We start from the raw sequence: 18,983 nt of genomic DNA, 5'->3' as shown, positions 1-18,983 counted from the left end.
ATCTCAACGTGGGATTAGTTTGTCACGATCGACAGATAAAGGCGGGTATTTCTTGCTTATCTCTTTAGTATTTTGACCCTAGTGCATGAGCTTTATATTCAAATAGATACTGTGTTTATCTTGACTCCACTCTTATTGTTCCTGCGCTTGATACTTCCACTCAATCTTTAAGCTACTCATGTCTGTTTCTATATAGTCTCTCGTTGCTATTCATGATATTTAGCAGATACCGGACACCAGATACTAGTTACTAGATACTGGATATATAGATACCAGATACCATGTTTACTTGCTTAGACTGCTATTTATTCATGTTTCTTATTGAGCATGTTGGCTTCATGTAGCATACCTGTTTCTGTTTATATATATATGATGACTGCTGCATTGTTCACATCATGTCATTGCATGCATTGTCGGCGACTTCGGCTCCCTTGTGGTTGAGACGGTTGTTGGCCTGGGCCGCACGCTCGGCCACTCATGGGTAGTGGTAGCTAGAGCATGCCGCTTGTCCTGTCGTGCCCCCCCCCCCCCACTCGCACACTCATGGGTAGTGATAGCTGGAGTCGCGGGCAGCAGGGACCCCTGTCGCAGACGTAGCTATTCAGCTACTATGCACCTGTCCATCCAGTCACTTGAGAGTAGTGGCGGCCTTTGGGTGGTACAGTTGTCATCAATCCGGCCTCTCGACCATACAGGGGTCATGGTGCAGAGAGGTGGGTGGGGTGACCATCCGTACATACACTGTTGTTATTATATCTGCTGATTGTTTACTATTGCTGTTGTTGCTTATTTATGCTGCTGTTGTTTATTTATGTTGTTATGCTGATATAGGTTGAGATATATACCCGTGATATATGTTTAGACACTGGTTTACCTATGGTAATTATGTATATACCTCACATGTTACACATGTAGATATGAGCAGTACTGTAGCAGGTATTTGCTACACCTTACCTTCTATTACTAGCCTAGGATATGGTTTCAGGTATGGACACTAATTATGATATCACGGTAGTATCTGCTATTTCCATACGAGACTGTATACCTTTGCATCTCTAGTTCTTTACTATACTCATGTACTATCTGTCTATTATCTGCTGAGTCTTTATACTCACCACCCCGTATATTGGTAATTTCGTCAGGTAGTAGGTAAAGGATTTATGGAGTCGCCTGGAGAACCTGTCTGCCAGTTCCACGTCACATTTGAGGACGATATTATGGTTTTAGTATAACGTACGTTAGTTGTGCTTTGGTTTTGTCTCTTGTTCTTGTGTTTGTGTATCTTGTATTTAGTTTGATTTTATTGTATCAAGCCGAGCCGGCTCGCAGTTAGTTGATTTGTGTTTTGTGATCGTTGTTTGTGATTTCCGCTGTGTTGGTTTCTAGTACAGCCGTGTGAGCTGATTACTATATTTATATAACTGTGTGGTTGTGTTTATTCCTGTTCCAGCCGAGTGAGCTGATTATATAACTGCGTGGTTGTGTAAATATATTCCAGCCGTATGTGGCTGATGTATTTTGTATGTATGTATTGCCTCAGATTGTCACCCATACAGGGGAGATGCTGTCGAAATTTTTCAGTAAGGACTCCTCTGGGGGCGTGACAATTTTTTGGTATCAGAGCCACAGGTTTACGAGGCCTATTTTCGTTTGGTTTTTCGTGATTTGGTTTCTCGATGTGACTTTTTGGGTTTTGGGACCAAGCAGCGACAGGATTCTCCAAGCTATAGGAGGTATGTTTGCATATTGTTATCTTACATTTCTGTTAGTGCATGTATAGTTGTTGTGTTAGTTATGTTATGTATTAGTATGCTTTTGTTAGTACCTGTCCAGTTGTTTGTAGCATACATCAAATGTGTTGGGTCAATCACTGATCAAGGTTGACCCTACTAGAGATCAAGGAATACAGTCTCATAGGACTTCTCTTACCATACCACTAATGTTATTAATTTCTGCTATCACTAGTTTAGTAGTGGTTAGTATCTGCTAAATATCATATTGCTTCTGTTCGTGGAGAATCAATTTACTCGTATTGCCTTGGTTTGTAGAGAACCAATTTACTCTTATTGACTTGGGTAATAGAGGATTGATTTATCCTAGTTGGTTCGGTTTGTAGAGGACCGGTTTACTCTTGTTGTAGTTAGTAGAGGATCGATACATCCTATTTCATAGGGACTTTGACCATGGACTGTATGTACCGGGTAGGATGACCTAGAGGGTATATTTGGATAGATACCCCCACTGATGTGGAAAAGTGTAGAGCTAGCTGCTTAACATTTACATGATACATTTGTTATATAGGTGTATCAATTGGTGAGTATATTTGGATACATGACTTGTACTGATGCGGAATAGATAATGTTGGTTGCGTATCCTTTACGTGACCAGACACCATGTAAAGGATGATGCTGAAGATGGTTTCTGAGAACAAAACATCTCGATGATTAGTTTTAGATGTTTTGAGAGAGTACTTCTCTACTTCCTTTGGAAGCGTAATGGTGTATAACTAGTCAATTCACCTAATGTTGTTCCATGGGGATCCTAACTCATGGACCGATTGGATATGGGTAGATATCCTCGATGCTACATATAGATATAAGACCTATAGTGATGCAGAGTATGTGGTGGTAGTTGATTTACACCTATGAAGCTCCACCATCACTGAATGAAAATGTCAGATGATAATTTTCGAGGAGCAGAGCGTTGATTGATAGTTATGTCAGTTAGCTATTTGTTGTTGGTACTCCTTTATCCTTGTGGGTATTGCTCGTCATTAGAAGTTACTAAACCTCTGGAGTAATTGTGGTATGTGTTATAAGACAATGGTTAGACGTCTCAGCTAACATTGTCTCCATCGAGTAACTCAAGACTTTGATCACGTGATCATTTACCCAAGGTCTTGAAGTCTATATGTCAGATCAGAGGGTGTTCGACCGGTTGTCGATAGTTGATGGAGGATATTTACGACACGCCAATGAGAGTTGTGGAGATACTCTCTTGATGGGTAGACTTTTAGTCAGGAGGTTGACTGACCCTTTGGATTTTGGATCATCATTTTCCTTCCAGTGGATTTTTGGGTATTTGAATGGATGAGATTAGACATGCTCTTTGAATATTTTTGAATAAAAGTAGTAGAGTTTTGTGTACTCCTATCTCATGGATTGACCGTGTTTCTACCAGTTGGAGAGTGGTTAGTCATCGGTTAGGAAATCAAGGGATGCACTTGGATTTCAATTGTGATACAATTTTTGATAGAATGATGATAAATTTCTATATATTAATTGTAGCCTATGATGAGGGCGGATCAATGGGAAAGTAGGCTGAGAGCGAAATGTGGACATTAGAGGTTTTGCTGATACTAGGTGTTGTGGGTTTTGGAGATGATTGATTTACTCACAGTTGGCTAGACAGTAGTGTGAGAGTAGCGGAAGCAGGATGAGCTCATAACCCACAGAGTCATCCCTTGCAGTTAGAGATTTGTTAATGATATTTGGATGGAGCTGTATATGAGTATGTTGCTGGATTGTTACACTTAGATGTGGATCCCTGAGTTGAGCAGTAAATTTGGGGACCAAATTTTTATTAGTGGAGGAGAATATAAAATACGACACCGAGATAATAATTAAATAATAAGGTTATTTGTCAGATAATCTTATGGGAATTTTCAGGAATTTTTAGAAATTTTCTGGGATTTAAATAGAATTCGTATCAGGTAGTTTGCGGGGATGAATAAATAGGTATGGGAGAAAGCCTGTTTGGAATACCTAATAAGTGGGAATTGATTGAGGAAATCAACTTAGGGCTTAATTTAAACCCTAAGTTTGCTCTCCTCACCCTCTCCGCCGACACCCCCTCTCCCTCTCCCGATTTCCCCTAAACCTCCTCATCGCCGCTGGCCTCTCTTCCTCTTCTCTTCATCGCCGTCGAACCCTTTCCAGCCGATCCCCTTCCTCTTCTCCTCCTCCCCTCTTGCTGTGATCGCCTCTTCATCTTGTCTTCGTCGTCGACCAAAGGAGCAGCCGCCGTTACCTCTGGATACCGAAGCAGCTGTCCATTTCGGACGTCGGCTCGTCACGCCATCGATTCACCGCCGGCCATGGGAGATTTGGTGATGTCGAGGCTGTGCACTCACTCAAATCCCTTTCTCCTCTATTCTTCTTACTGTCATTGTTCAATCCGTTCACCACCGGCGCTTCTCGTCGCTTGCCGTAGTCGGATTTCCTCCGTAAGTTGCCATTTCCGACCACGAGCCTACATCATCCCATCAATCCGTGCCCTAACTTACATCACCGACGATGTGCCCTAGTTGTGCTTGCCACAGTGCTGATCATCGATCATTGATGTCGACATTCCAGGCGGGCTGGTCGTCACCAGTGAGGCTCTTTCACCACCGTGGGTCGTTGTCTGCCCTAATGGTGAGTGGATGCTCTTGAATGGATTTTCTTACTCGTTGTGCTCCAATATACTCGTGGCAGCTTACCAATGTACTGGCAGTGAGCTTGACCTTGCCTTGCTGCCCCAATTGGTTCTCTGGTGGTCATGGAGCAGCCCCATCAGATCATTGGTGAGGTATAAGCATCCGATCGTTGCTCCTTTGTTGATTTAGTTTTCTTTCAAGATTATCCTCTTTAAGTCTCATGTTAGATTGTTCTGTTTAAGGGTACTTGGATTGAAAATCCACTTGTATGTGAAATGTGAAGGTTTTAGAGCTGGATTGAGGGCTTTGATTCATGGTAAGTTACTATAGTGTTTTGGTTGATCTTTTGTTGGTATTAGGTTGATATGGATTGGATCAAATTCTATTTGAGCTGTTAAGATGTGATAACATGATGAATGAGTAATTAGCTAACTAGATTGGATAATTGGCGTAGGCAAAGGAAGTTGTTTTAAGAATTGATTGGTGGATAAAAGAGGAACTTATTGTTTAGTTAGATTTGGATTATTAGGTGAAATTAAACGGTTATCTAATTGAATTAGAATTGGGTTTTAGGTTTAGATAGTTGTTGTATATGTAATTAGCTAAATATATTATGTGATCGCAGGACTTGGATTCGAGATGTGCGTCTCAACGTGGGATTAGTTTGTCACGATCGACAGATAAAGGCGGGTATTTCTTGCTTTATCTCTTTAGTATTTTGACCCTAGTGCATGAGCTTTATATTCAAATAGATAATGTGTTTATCTTGACTCCACTCTTATTGTTCCTGCGCTTGATACTTCCACTCAATCTTTAAGCTACTCATGTCTGTTTCTATACAGTCTCTTGTTGTTATTCATGATATTTAGCAGATACCGGACACCAGATACTAGTTACTAGATACTGGATATATAGATACCAGATACCATGTTTACTTGCTTAGACTGCTATTTATTCATATCTCTTATTGAGCATGCTGGCTTCATGTAGCATACCTGTTTCTGTTTATATATATATGATGACTGCTGCATTGTTCACATCATGTCATTGCATGCATTGTCGGCGACTTCGGCTCCCTTGTGGTTGAGACGGTCGTTGGCCTGGGCCGCATGCTCGGCCACTCATGGGTAGTGGTAGCTGGAGCGTGTCGCTTGTCCTGTCGTGCCCCCCCCCCCCCACTCGCACACTCATGGGTAGTGATAGCTGGAGTCGCGGGCAGCAGGGACCGCCGTCGCAGACGTAGCTATTCAGCTACTATGCACCTGTCCATCCGGTCACTTGAGAGTAGTGGCGGCCTTTGGGTGGTACAGTTGTCATCGATCCGGCCTCTCGACCATACAGGGGTCATGGTGCAGAGAGGTGGGTGGGGTGACCATCCGTACATACACTGTTGTTATTATATCTGCTGGTTGTTTACTATTGCTGTTGTTGCTTATTTATGCTGCTGTTGTTTATTTATGTTGTTATGCTGATATAGGTTGAGATATATACCCGTGATATATGTTTAGACACTAGTTTACCTATAGTAATTATGTATATACCTCACATGTTACACATGTAGATATGAGCAGTACTGTAGCAGGTATTTGCTACACCTTACCTTCTACTACTAGCCTAGGATATGGTTTCAGGTATGGACACTAATTATGATATCACGGTAGTATCTGCTATTTCCATACGAGACTGTATACCTTTGCATCTCTAGTTCTTTGCTATACTCATGTACTATCTGTCTATTATCTGCTGAGTCTTTATACTCACCACCCCGTATATTGGTAATTTCGTCAGGTAGCAGGTAAAGGATTTATGGAGTCGCCTGGAGAACCTGTCCACCAGTTCCACGTCACATTTGAGGACGATATTATGGTTTTAGTATAACGTACGTTAGTTGTGCTTTGGTTTTGTCTCTTGTTCTTGTGTTTGTGTATCTTGTATTTAGTTTGATTTTATTGTATCAAGCCGAGCTGGCTCGCAGTTAGTTGATTTGTGTTTTGTGATCGTTGTTTGTGATTTCCGCTGTGTTGGTTTCTAGTACAACCGTGTGAGCTGATTACTATATTTATATAACTGTGTGGTTGTGTTTATTTCTGTTCCAGCCGAGTGGGCTGATTATATAACTGCGTGGTTGTGTAAATATATTCCAGCCGTATGTGGTTGATGTATTTTGTATGTATGTATTGCCTCAAATTGTCACCCATACAGGGGAGATGCTGTCGAAATTTTTCGGTAAGGACTCCTCTGGGGGCGTGACAGGGGTACTCTTCCGCAGCACCTCGTCTCTTGGACGCACCCCGTGCCGTCCTTCTCGCTAGCTGCGTCTTCCGCTCGAGTACTTATACTCCTAAGCTCCTGCACACTTAGACACAAGGTTAGAAACACACAGGACCTAACTTAACTTGTTGATCACACCAAAACAACCTTGGGGTTCCAACAATAAGGCGAATCCATTAAGACAACATACCATTGTCCCTTAGATAATCTTGAAACTCTTGGCTTAAATACTCACCATCTCAATCAAATTGAAGTATCTTAATACTTGAACCAAGTTGTTTCTGTACTTCATTTATGAATTCTTTAAACTTTTCAAAGGCTTCAAACTTGTGTTTCATTAGATACACATACTCATAACGAGAGTGATCATCAATGAAAGTAATAAAGTAGTTATAACCTCCTAGTGCGTGAGTTAACATTGGTCCACATACATTGGTATGTATGAGCCCAAGTAACTCATCAACTCATTCATCTTTTCTAGAAAAAGGTAACTTTATCATCTTACCTTTTGAATACACTACAAGAAATTTTAGATTTAACCACACCTAATAGACAACAGTTTTTCGAGAAACTGTTGTCTTTTTGCCATTTAACAACGGTTTTATTGAAAACCGTTGTTGTTCACCATAATTTTTTTTAAATGACAACGGTTTTTAAAAAACTGTTGTCTAATGTATGTCAAAGACAACGATTTTTAAAAAACTGTTGTTTAATGTATGTCAAAGACAACGGTTTTAAAAAACTGTTGTCTTTTAGCGTTGCTTACATGATAATATACAACAGTTTTATTAAACTGTTGTCTATTGAATGTTGTTGAATCCCCAAAAAATAATAGTTTTTTTTAACTTCACGAAAAAAAACTCACGAACAAAGAGATTTTTTGTTCGCGTGAGGCTAGGTCACCACTGCCGATTCCCCTTTCCCCTCTTCCCAACCACCTCTCGCCTGGATAGTCATACTTCCACACAAATCAAAATTACCCACTACAACAAAAATAACTTTTCGCAGCTTGCTATTAACAGCGCACATTAAAAGCACGCCGTTAATAGTATTATTAACGGCGTGCATATTGATGCGCGCTGTTAATAGTATAAACTTGAAGAAGGAAAAAAATTATGTCTAGATATTAACGGCGCACATTAAAAGTATGATGTTAATACTATAAATATTTAATAACAATAACGGCATGCAAAAATAGGCACACTGCGAATATTTTTTTAAATTATCAACGGCATGCAGCATGCTGCGATTAGTTAAAAAAAATAATAAAAAAAATTATTGTTTACGACCATGATTAAAAGGAATGTGTTTTGACCAACTTCAAATTTCTTTTAAAATTATAGTTTAAAAGAAAGTTATCTTTAAAAAAAATTATATTAAACAAAAATAAGTAAATAATAAACAAAAATGCATCCAACCTTAAAAGCTGATCTATAAGACTCCACCGTTTGTAATAATTTGAGCTAGAAATTTTAATAAAATTACTGTTACTAAGAAAATATTAGGATATATTTTTATTAAGAATTTATTAAAGAAGGTTATGTAAGCACTACAAGAAAATTATGATTTCACAACACTTAAAAGATACATTTTAAAAAAAAAAACATTATCTTTTTTTTTCTACAATATTTTTAGTGAAAAACATTATCTATAATTTATATCTCTTATTAAAGACAATACTCTTTCAAATAAGTGTTGTCTATTGATATTTTTTTTATCAAAGACAATACTTTTCAAAAAAGCATTGTCAACTAGTGTTTTTTAATATCTACCTCAACCATTTTTTTTAACACTACATAACCTAACTTCTTCCACCGAAACCTCCCTTCACGAAATTAACCTAGCCTCTCCACCAAAACTCCAAAACTCATCTCCGCCGAAACCAACCTTCACCCCTCCATCCATCGACCAACTCCCACGTCTCCACCGTCAGCCGGCCGGCCACCATCCCTCATTCTGTCTTCTCCAATCAAGCAGAGACCCAACATCATCTTCTCGACGCCAACATAAGTTGTTGTCTTCTTCTCTATCTTCCTCCTTTCCTACATCCGACCAACCACCTCCTCTCTATCACCGCCGGTGGAGCTACTTACTCTCATCTCTCCTGTTCAGGTTAGAAGAGGAGAGGCCATAACTTCCTTTCAGCAGCCACCGCTCTTCCATCCATCATCCGAAAACTTCTACTTAGGTTAGAGGAGGAACTGAAGCCTTCCCCTTTCTCTCTTCGGGTTAGAAGAGAGGAAGCTCCACTCCTACTTCCGGTAATCCCCTCTTTCACCGACTCTTCTCTTCCTCATCAAGCTCTGGATTCATTTTCACCACATCACCACCTCTCCTCTTCTGGGTTAGGAAGAGGAAAGCTTTATACCTACCACCGACAGCCCCCATTCCCTCTCCACTTCCGGTTAGAAGTGGAGAGTTCATTTCCTCCACTCCGGCAGCCCTTCATCGTCTCCAAACAGCTTGCTCCACTCTGGCAGCCCTCCATATTCCATCTTCTGGTTAGAAGAGGGGAAGAGGTCACTTCTAGACAACCACTACATCTGAAGGTCCATCCGCAACTAAAGCTTCATTCACGTCAACGATATTGGGTTATTTCTACTTGTGTTGGATTGAGTTGCTTGTCGGTTGTTGTTTATCTTTGTTATGTGTAGATGGTTTGATTGATTGTATTGAATTATCCTTCTATGTTATGATTGCATGTACTTTGCTTAATTCAATTCAAGCTCACCAAATGTTTGATGAAATGTACCAATCATTTGTAGTCTATTTATTGAAAACAAAATCGGTTATTTAGATTTCTAAACTTCTCTTTTTTATGTTGAGTCCATGTAAATATTAATTAATATGATTTATCATGCTTTTCTAAATTTTCTTATTATCTATCTTTTGCTGAAGTAGAAACAAAATATTGGTGTACTTAATAATCTGGGAAGATTATCATATATTGAAAGATGTGCTGCATGCATCTTGATCAACATCCACAATCTAACACCAAGTTTGGTTTCCTATGAATCAGACTTCCTTCAAAGTTCAAACACATAATGTGTGTCCAAATCATTTAAGTATTATTCCTAACAATTGATGTGTTCTTGCTTGCAAGTTCTCATCAGAATCTTAAGGAATTGTTACAATCATTTAAGCATATATTGACATTGTTACAAATCAAATAACTTGGAAAACATGATAAGACATTTTACCATAAGATATTTGTAGATTTATCTGCCGTGTCATCTTGAATTATATTTGTTTAGACAATGTGACATTACAAGCAAATCAATATGGAAAAAGGTCTATTGGTAACTTGATAGCAGATGACTTGTATTTTATGAAAATTACATGTTAGTAACATAAATGAGCTTTAGTTTTCAAGGATTATTTCAAGATATTATTTTAATTGTTACTACATTTTTGCAGGGACCACTAGGAAAAACACCAAATACCCATTTCAACTGATGCTCAATTGAGAACAATGCGAAAGGGATCTGACGACCATCTTGTTTTAAACATCGAGTCTGGGTCTGATCATTCAATTGCAGCAAAGTCTGATGCTAAAGGTTTGCACTTCATATTTGAAGAGATTTTAGTTTCCTTGACGAAGCAAATAAATTCATTTTTAAGACATTTTTCTTCTCATGGTATGGTACCTAGCACCAGAAAACTTAAGTTATCAAGAAATAACTTGCAACTCTGCCTGCAAGATTCTCATTTCATACTAACAAACTATTTTTGTTATTATGGAAATATCGTTCAATCTGAGACATGATATTTGTAGGGTTTCCAGGGGCCATCTTCTAATGCACCGGCCTAGTGCAAGGCTAGGTCTCATGGCGTATATGATCTTCATGCATCTATGGTTGCTAGGAGTCATATTATGATATGACCAATAAATTTAGGTTACAAATTATATGATTAGAATGTAATATATCTTTTCATTATTTTTTATACATCTAGTTTATAAACTGGAACTTAAATTCAACAATTCATAAACAGATCCAAAGATGTAAAGTGATAAAAATTCCTTAAACACTATTTCTTCATGCAGTAATCTTGTTCCTTAAACATTCCAAAGATGGAACTTTTCATTATATGATTAACTGTTCTGTCCTTTCTTCTAGTTCTTTTTTTTTTTTTAATTTATGCACTCATTTAGATGGTTTATTATTCTTGTTGTGATGAATTCAGGTCTAGTGAAAATATTGAAGAAGTATGACAAGAGAACAAGAGCACTTATCAGGCAGCCCTTCATCGAAAAGGTGTCACAGCAGCCATTCTTTACAACTGATCTCCTATACAAACTCGTGAAGGAGTGTGTGGCTATGCTCGACCATCTCTTCCCCAGCAACAACCTGTCAATTTCAGCAGAATGTGATGGACAAAATGGAGTGCCAAAGCCGGCATAATCAGGTGGGAGGGTTCCGGAGTTGGAGGAGATTAAATATATGCAGAGCTTATACATGAAGAGCACCGTAGCAGCGCTGCGGTCCTTGAAACAGATTAGGAGCAAAAGTTCAACAGTCAAAACAGATTAGAAAATCTTGTGTTATATTGTTCTACCTTTGTTTTAATAGTGTTATCATTTTGTTGGTTGCTTATGAAATTTTGTTGGTTGCTTATGAAATTTCTTCAGAATGTTATAGATATTATTTTTGAATATTAAAAAATTGTATATTAAATTTTATTTTGAAATTTAATATTTTGAATGATTTATAATATTAGAAAATTATGTATTAATTTTTTTTATTTTTTATCTAAAAAAGACAACGGTTTTTCACCGTTGTCGTAGATAGTTTAAAACTGTTGTTGAAGACCCTGTTATTAAAGGTAGACGCTCAAAGACAACGGTGAAAAACTGTTGTCTTTGAAGGAAAAGACAACGGTTTTTCACCGTTGTAAAATTGTTGTCTTTGCCTTCAAAGACAACGGTTAAAAACTGTTGTCTTTGGGTACCCCTTTTAACAACACGGCCTTTAACAACAGTCCGAAAGAGGCTACGACAACGGTGAAAAACCGTTGTTGTTAGGCTTTTTTCTTGTAGTGATATAAATCACATATATCAAATGTATCTAATTCAAATGATTCGAGAACTGTAATCTTTTGTAATTCGAACATGCATTTCTTACTTATATGGAAAAAGCAACAATGCCACAAGTAAGAGGTTAATTGATTATCTATTCAAGCGCATTTATTGGTCATTTTGATATTGAATACGTCACTAGATATATCTAACACGTAGACACCATTGCATAAAGTTTCAGTGTCATAAAGAACGTAATTCAAAGTTATATAACAATAATTGTTACTAAAAGTCAAATGGAAACCTTTTCTATTTAAGCAAGAAATATAAACAATTTTTCTTTATTAATGCAGGAATAAAATAATAATTATCCAGTTCTAAGACAAGTCTACTAGGAAGTTTTAACAAGTATGTTTCGATGGTGAGCAACCTTTGCTCCATTCCCAACTTACAGACTTGATTCTCCCTTGACGAGTCTTCTGCTATTCCTTAGTCTTTGTATGTCATTACATATATGTGAGTCACACCTAGTATCTAATATTCAAGTATATGAGAAAATAGCATGACAATCAATAATGAAAATACCTAAAGATGATAGGTCATCTGATGCCTTATTCTTCTTTATTGACTCAAGATAAATCTTGCAGTTTCTTCGCTAGTGTCCCATCTTGCCACAATGATGACATGGACTCTTTTGTGCTGATTTTATTGTCTTGACCTTTTTGCTCTTTCCCTTAGTCTGATGTTCTGGTTTCCTCTTTGAACCTTTCTTGGAGGAGTCTACTAACATCATAGTTTTTTGTTCACTTTTAACAGAAGGCTCCATAGTTTTGAGCATATTAACCATCTCGAGGATGGTCGATTATAAATTATTCATGCGATAGTTCATCACAAATTGTGAATGACTTTTCGACAAACTGTGTAGAATTAAGTCAATACTTAACTCATGATCCATCACAAAACTGAGTAATCCTAAACGTTCTATGTAGCCGTATCTTTAGTACAAATTATACTACAGATGAACCCTCATGCATCTTTGAGCAAAAGAGAAGCTTAGAGACCTCGAACCTTTCGGATCTAGCTTGCTCATCTAATAGCTCACGAAGATGATAGACATTATTATAAGTATCCAAATGCTCATGCTATTTCTGTAGTTCAGGAATCAAAGCATCTAGTATGATGCAACTTGTAAGTACAGAATCATTCTTATATTTCTAATGGGTCAACAATTGGTTTGGAGTTGCATCAGCAGCAAGACTTGTTGAAAAAGGCTCACCAAGGATATAAGCTAGCTTCTCAGCTTTGAGAACAATTCTCAAACTTTGAAACCAATCCAAGAAGTTCAGCCCGGTTAGTTTGTTCGAGTCTAAAATTAAATGCATATTAACATAACTCATAATTAAATGATTAACCTAAAAATATAAAAATGAGAATGTATTAGAGACATGATTTTATTTATGTAAATAATTTACATGTAATAAAAGTCCCCTTATTTATCAAATTCAAATACACTTATTTTAAATTTGGGAGATGGTAGGTTTTCTCCAAGTGGGTAGATATCCATCATAAATAAGAATAACCTTGACTTTGGTCAATAAGTCATTCTTAGCTATAGTGGTAGGCAACAAGTTTACCGATTGCATATCGCTTATATGCAATTATCACATTATGCTAGCAACTAATTGATTTTCGCATAAACATCGGGTTATTAACATATTAATAAGTATACATCAAATGCAAATCACTCAACTTTACTTCTGTCCACATTGATCATGGCTTTGGAACAGTAAATCAATGCTTCAAGTTTAAAACTAACCTGTTAATCATGAGATTGCATCTTCATGGTTTGAATATATTTAATTTCAAGTTGAGCTTGACTTTGTTCAACAAGTTAAACAAGAACTTAGGGGCGTTTGGTTTAGGGGAATAGAAGTGGGGAATGGGAATGAGAATCATTGATTGCCATTGTTAATGTTTGGATTATAGAAATAGGAATACAAATAAGGGAATGAATCCTTAAAATTGGGCAATAACTCATTCCCATGTATCTCCCCTTCAATGAACCATTACCCTATTTTTATCAATCAAAATATTCTCTTATTCCAAAAATACCCTTGACCTAAAACTAAAATTTTCTCCCTTAATATCAAAATTTATTTATTTATTTTTTCTTCATATTACTTCTCTCTCCTTGTTCTCTCTCATCATATTTCCTCTCTCATCATTTTATCACACACTTTCTCTCTCCTATCACACTCTCTTTCCTCTTTTTTCTCATTATACTTTCTCTCTCATCATACTTTCTCTCTCCTCAATCTCTTCCATCACACTCTCTTCCTTCTTTTTTTCATCATACTTTCTCTCTCATCATACTTTCTCTCTCCTCAATCTCTCCCATCACACTCTCTTTTCTCTTTTTTTTCTCATCACACTTTCTCTCTCCTCAATCTCTTTTGTCACACTCCCTCCTTTTTTTTCCTCAACACACTTTCTCTCTCATCATACTTTCTCTCTTCTCAATCTCTCCCATCACACTCACTGTTCTCTTTTTTTCTCATCACACTTTTTCTCTCATCATACTTTCTCTCTCCTCAATCTCTCTCATCACACAATCTCTCTCCCCTCATTTTTTCTCATTATATTTTCTATCTCTTCATCCTCTCCCATCATAATTTCTCTCACATCATATTTTATCTCTCATCTTCTCTCATCATGCTCTCTTCTATCACACTCTCTTTTCTCATTTTCTCTCATCACACTTTCTCTCTCTTCATTCTTTCTCATCACACTTTCTCTCTCATCATACTTTCTCTCTCATCATTCTCTTTTATCATATTTTTCTCTCACATTCATCTTTCTCTCACATCTAATTTTTTTTCTCTTATTTTCCTTTAAGGGTAAAAAAGGAAATATTGATTTATTCAGATAGAAAGTATGCAACTAACCAAACATTGCTTTTAAGAGTGATATTCATGCTCATACTCATTCCCATTGCACAATACAATGATTCTCATTCCGATTCCCATTTTCATGCTCATACCAAACGCCCCCTTAAACTTTGGTTCTTACCATATTAACGAAAGGTATAGGTTTTAATATTGTGTAAGAAATTTGGTCTCATCTACATCATGCAAGTATTCTATGTATATGACATTATACGCATGACATAAATAATAATATGATACATCGCACGCATGACATAATGATGACATACATATCGCACAGATAGCATAGCATGACACATCACATATACAACAAGATCTAATAGCATCGCACACATGTCAAAATCTAATCATGTCATGATTAATACATCTACATGACATATAATATGTCATGAAAATAATATAAAATTAAATATGTTATGATTCTATTTTAGAAATAAAAATATGTTATAATATGATTTTAATAAATCAATATTTATCTAATCAAATTAGGAAATCAATTTTTAAATTTAATTAACATATCTCATCTATAGTCTTTCTATCAATCAAGAATCTTTAATTATTTTGAAAATAAATTTCCAAATTAATTTCCTAACAATTTAGGAAATAAATAATTAATATTTCTTAATTTATTATAGAATAATTTAAATCTGGATTTTTTTAAATCTTTTCAAATTTGGTATTTTCTAACAATTTACAAAACTTTTCAAAAATAGAATATTTTAGTAAATCTAAAAATTATAAAAAAGATATTTTTTATAATTTAATTCAAAATATCTCAAATCTAGATTTTTAAAAATTTTCAGAATCTTTCCAAATTTGGTATTACCTGACAAATTAGAAAATTTTCTAAAAATAGAATATTTCTTAAAATTCCATAAAATTCTAATAATGATAATTTATAAATTAATAGAATATTTCTAAATTTAATTTTTTAAAATTATTTCAGAAACTTTTCAAAAGTAGAATTTTCTAACAATTTAGGAAACTTCCAAAAATAGAAAATTCTTAATAATTATAGAAAAATCCTAAAAATTAATTACAACACTAATTATGAATCATAAAATAATTTTACAATCACGTCAAAGCACGATCAGACTCTAATACCTCTGTTGGGATATGTCCGATGTAGTGTGTGCTAAAAATACGTTTCTTAAATATGCATAGTAGAAAATTTAATGATAAATAAACTAATTTATTACATCACACGCATGTAAGATACAATTACGCAGACAAGATCATAAAATAAAACAAATTTGAATAACAATTATTTTAGGTATACCGTACGGATAACCTATAACGAGAAGTGTCTCAACCTTTTGCGACATTATCAAACCTCACCTCTATTTATATCCATGCCATGCTCTTCAAGACAACTCCAAGAGAACAAGTTTTTCCTTTGGAAGGTACTAGCCACAAGCGAAGGAGAAGGATTAAGAAGAGGAAGAAGAAGCAAAAGTAACATCTTCTTCCTTTGGGTGGCTCACGGCAACAAAGGGAGAACCTCTTGTTGTGGTCGGCGGTAAAAGAGAGGGAGAGGGAGAGAGAGGTATTGAGTTTAGGTTTCCAAAACCTAATCAAGCCAATAATGAATTGTGCGTTAATTCTCTCTTAACTATTAATAAGTTGGAATAGAAAGCCCAAATCCAACTCATTATGCCTTAACAAAAAATTAGTCCATTAACCCCTTGGTTTAGTTCACAACTAAATCAAGTTGGTTTATGGCTAAACTAAATTGGTTCATGACTAAACCAAATAGGGTCCAACTCTTTCATAAGAGATGTGCCTATCCAGGCTTCCATTCCGATAAATATTTCCATATTTGTCTTATGTATTATTCAACTAAATATTTATCTCTTGATCTGAGAATCATATTCTCTAACTTATTTTATGTCTTTTAGAGACTCGTAGTGTGTGTGACCCATTGGTTCCAGATTTATCCTGGTTGTCCATAATTAACTACTTAATTATTGAACGATCATAAGTGGTACTAGTAGTATATCATGATCCCCAATTGACTAGAAAATCACAGTTAATCTCAAAACTAATTCTAAACCCTTCAGCAGCTACAGTGAGTCATGTCTCATTCCTTTCATTCATCTTATACCCACTTGGTTCAGGACATAGTAGATGTGTCTACCCTCACTAGGCTGACTACGTTACACCTAGCCCAAGTAACACTTCCTCATTCTGCAGATTCAAATTACTCATACATGTGTACAAGAGTCTTATACTCTTAACATGCGATGTTTTGGCCAAAGATTTTTTGTAATAATCCTAATAAGTGACTATAGGATATATGTCTCCTTACAAGGAGCGGTGAATCTGTTGGAGTGTATACTGAAAGCCTAAGCTTTGTAAACATTCATTATGAATAAAGAATCACATTTGGTCAAATTGTCTACATTTAGTTGTAGTTGTTCAATTAATTTATACTGTAGATAACATAGTATGTGGTGCCACATGCAGAAGATGATGTTATCAGTACCTTATAAATTATAAACAGTAGCTCACGACCAAAATGGAAAGGAACAAATCATTAGAAGGTCGTAGTGTAATTAGGTATTAGTTTATCTTGACTGTATAATTACACTAGTACACTTAGAGTATAATGAGTAGGATCATTTGAGGTCATTTCTTTTATACTGACTTTATAAAGAAACAAAGACCTCGGTTATTATGGAAGTGTGTGCTCTTAATCCTAATATAATAACAAGCACATATATTTGATATTTATTTCTTTAATTTATCAATGGGTGAAATTTAGTTCGATGAATCAATAAGCCCGATAAGTTGGAAAATGGTATCACTTATAGTGTGTGTTGTTGATTATAGAAGGAAACTGTGTCCTAGAGATACTAGGTTGATAATGTCCTCAAGAGGAGCTCATAAGGATTGTCATGTTAAACCCTGCAGGTGGACTTAGTCCGACATGACGATAAGGTTGAGTGGTACTACTCTTGGACTAAGATATTAATTAAATGAGTTGTCAGTAACTCACTTAATTAGTGGACACTCGACATCTTAAACACAGGGAGACTAACACACTCATAATAAGAAGGAGCCCAAAATGTAATTTGGGATTGGTGCGATAGTTCAATAATAGTTCTCTAGTGGAATGAATTATTATTGATAAAATTAAGTTGTGTGTTCGGGGCGAACACGGGATGCTTAATTTTATCGGGAGACCAAAACCAATTCCTCCTCTCGGTCTCTATCATAGCCTCTTATTTATAGAGTACTATACCCACCTATACCCACTTTCTATACCCACCTAATAGGGGCCAGCCAAGCTAGCTTGGGAACCAAGCTAGGGCCGGCCTAAGCATAAATTGATGTGGCCGGCCCTAGCTTGAACCCAAGCTAGAGGGGCCTGCCATATTAAATTAAAAAGGATTTTAATTTTAATTTTTATTATGTGGAAGATATAATTTATTAAAGAGAATTAAAATTAAAATATCTCTCTTGTAAAAGATCTACAAAAGATTAAAGAAAGAGATTAGATCTCTTTCCTTATTTGTAGATTGGTGAGATATTTTATTTTCTCTTTAAAAATTATTCACATATTGTTAAATTAAAATTATAGAAATTTATTTTTATCAACCATGAAGAGATTTTTGAAGAGAAATTTTATTTTTAAAATTTTCGGAAACAAATTAGGAAGTTTTAATTTGTTGATTAAAACTTGTCTAATTTATTTCTTTTGATGTGGCCGGCCAATATTGTTTTAATTGGAAATTTTATTTTATTTTTCTCAATTAAATCATGTCAAGGAAATTAAGGAAATTTTATTGTAATTAAATTTCCTAATTTACCTAGGCCAAGGAATATAAAAGAATGGGTGGGGGTGCCTTCATGAGAGACAACCTCTATTATTTCTCTCCCTCTTTTGTTCCTTGGTGTGGCCGGCCATCATCATCCTCTCCCTCTCTTCCTCTTGTGGTGGCCGAACCTCTCTCTCCCCTTGGAGCTCTTGTGGTGGTCGGATACTACTTGGAGAAGAAGAAGAAGAAGGAGAGAAAGCTAGCATCTCTTGGAGCTTGGTTGGTGTTTTGATCTTCTTCCTTGGTGAAGTTTCCTTGTTGTGGCCGAACCTAGCTAGGAGGAGAAGAAGGTGGTTGGTGGTTTCTCATCTCGGAAGATCGTTGCCCACACAACGTCCGAGGTTAGAAGAGGAATACGGTAGAAGATCAAGAGGTCTTTCTAGAAGGTATAACTAGTAGTTTTTCCTTTTTCGCATCATACTAGTTATTTATGGAAATAATACCAAATACAAGAGGCTTACGTTCTAGTATTTCGAATATGTTTTTCGAAGTTGTGTTCTTTTGTTTTATTT

The 18,983-nt window shown here is 36.2% G+C and overlaps 1 protein-coding gene across 1 annotated transcript; it reads left to right on the top strand.

Annotated features, from left to right (window-relative positions):
- The first annotated feature begins 8,489 nt into the window (after positions 1–8,489).
- On the top strand, positions 8,490–11,220 carry LOC122042201 (SPX domain-containing protein 1-like). Its single transcript, XM_042602200.1, has 3 exons — positions 8,490–9,237; positions 10,106–10,245; positions 10,874–11,220. Exons 2-3 carry the CDS (start codon positions 10,161–10,163, stop codon positions 11,089–11,091), a joined length of 303 nt encoding a protein of 100 aa, XP_042458134.1. The 5' UTR covers positions 8,490–9,237; positions 10,106–10,160; the 3' UTR covers positions 11,092–11,220.
- The last annotated feature ends 7,763 nt before the right edge of the window (positions 11,221–18,983 follow it).

This window comes from Zingiber officinale, chromosome 2A (genome assembly GCF_018446385.1).
Source record: "Zingiber officinale cultivar Zhangliang chromosome 2A, Zo_v1.1, whole genome shotgun sequence".
Taxonomy (NCBI): Eukaryota; Viridiplantae; Streptophyta; class Magnoliopsida; order Zingiberales; family Zingiberaceae; genus Zingiber; species Zingiber officinale.
This window is presented reverse-complemented; position numbering and strand designations above follow the sequence as displayed.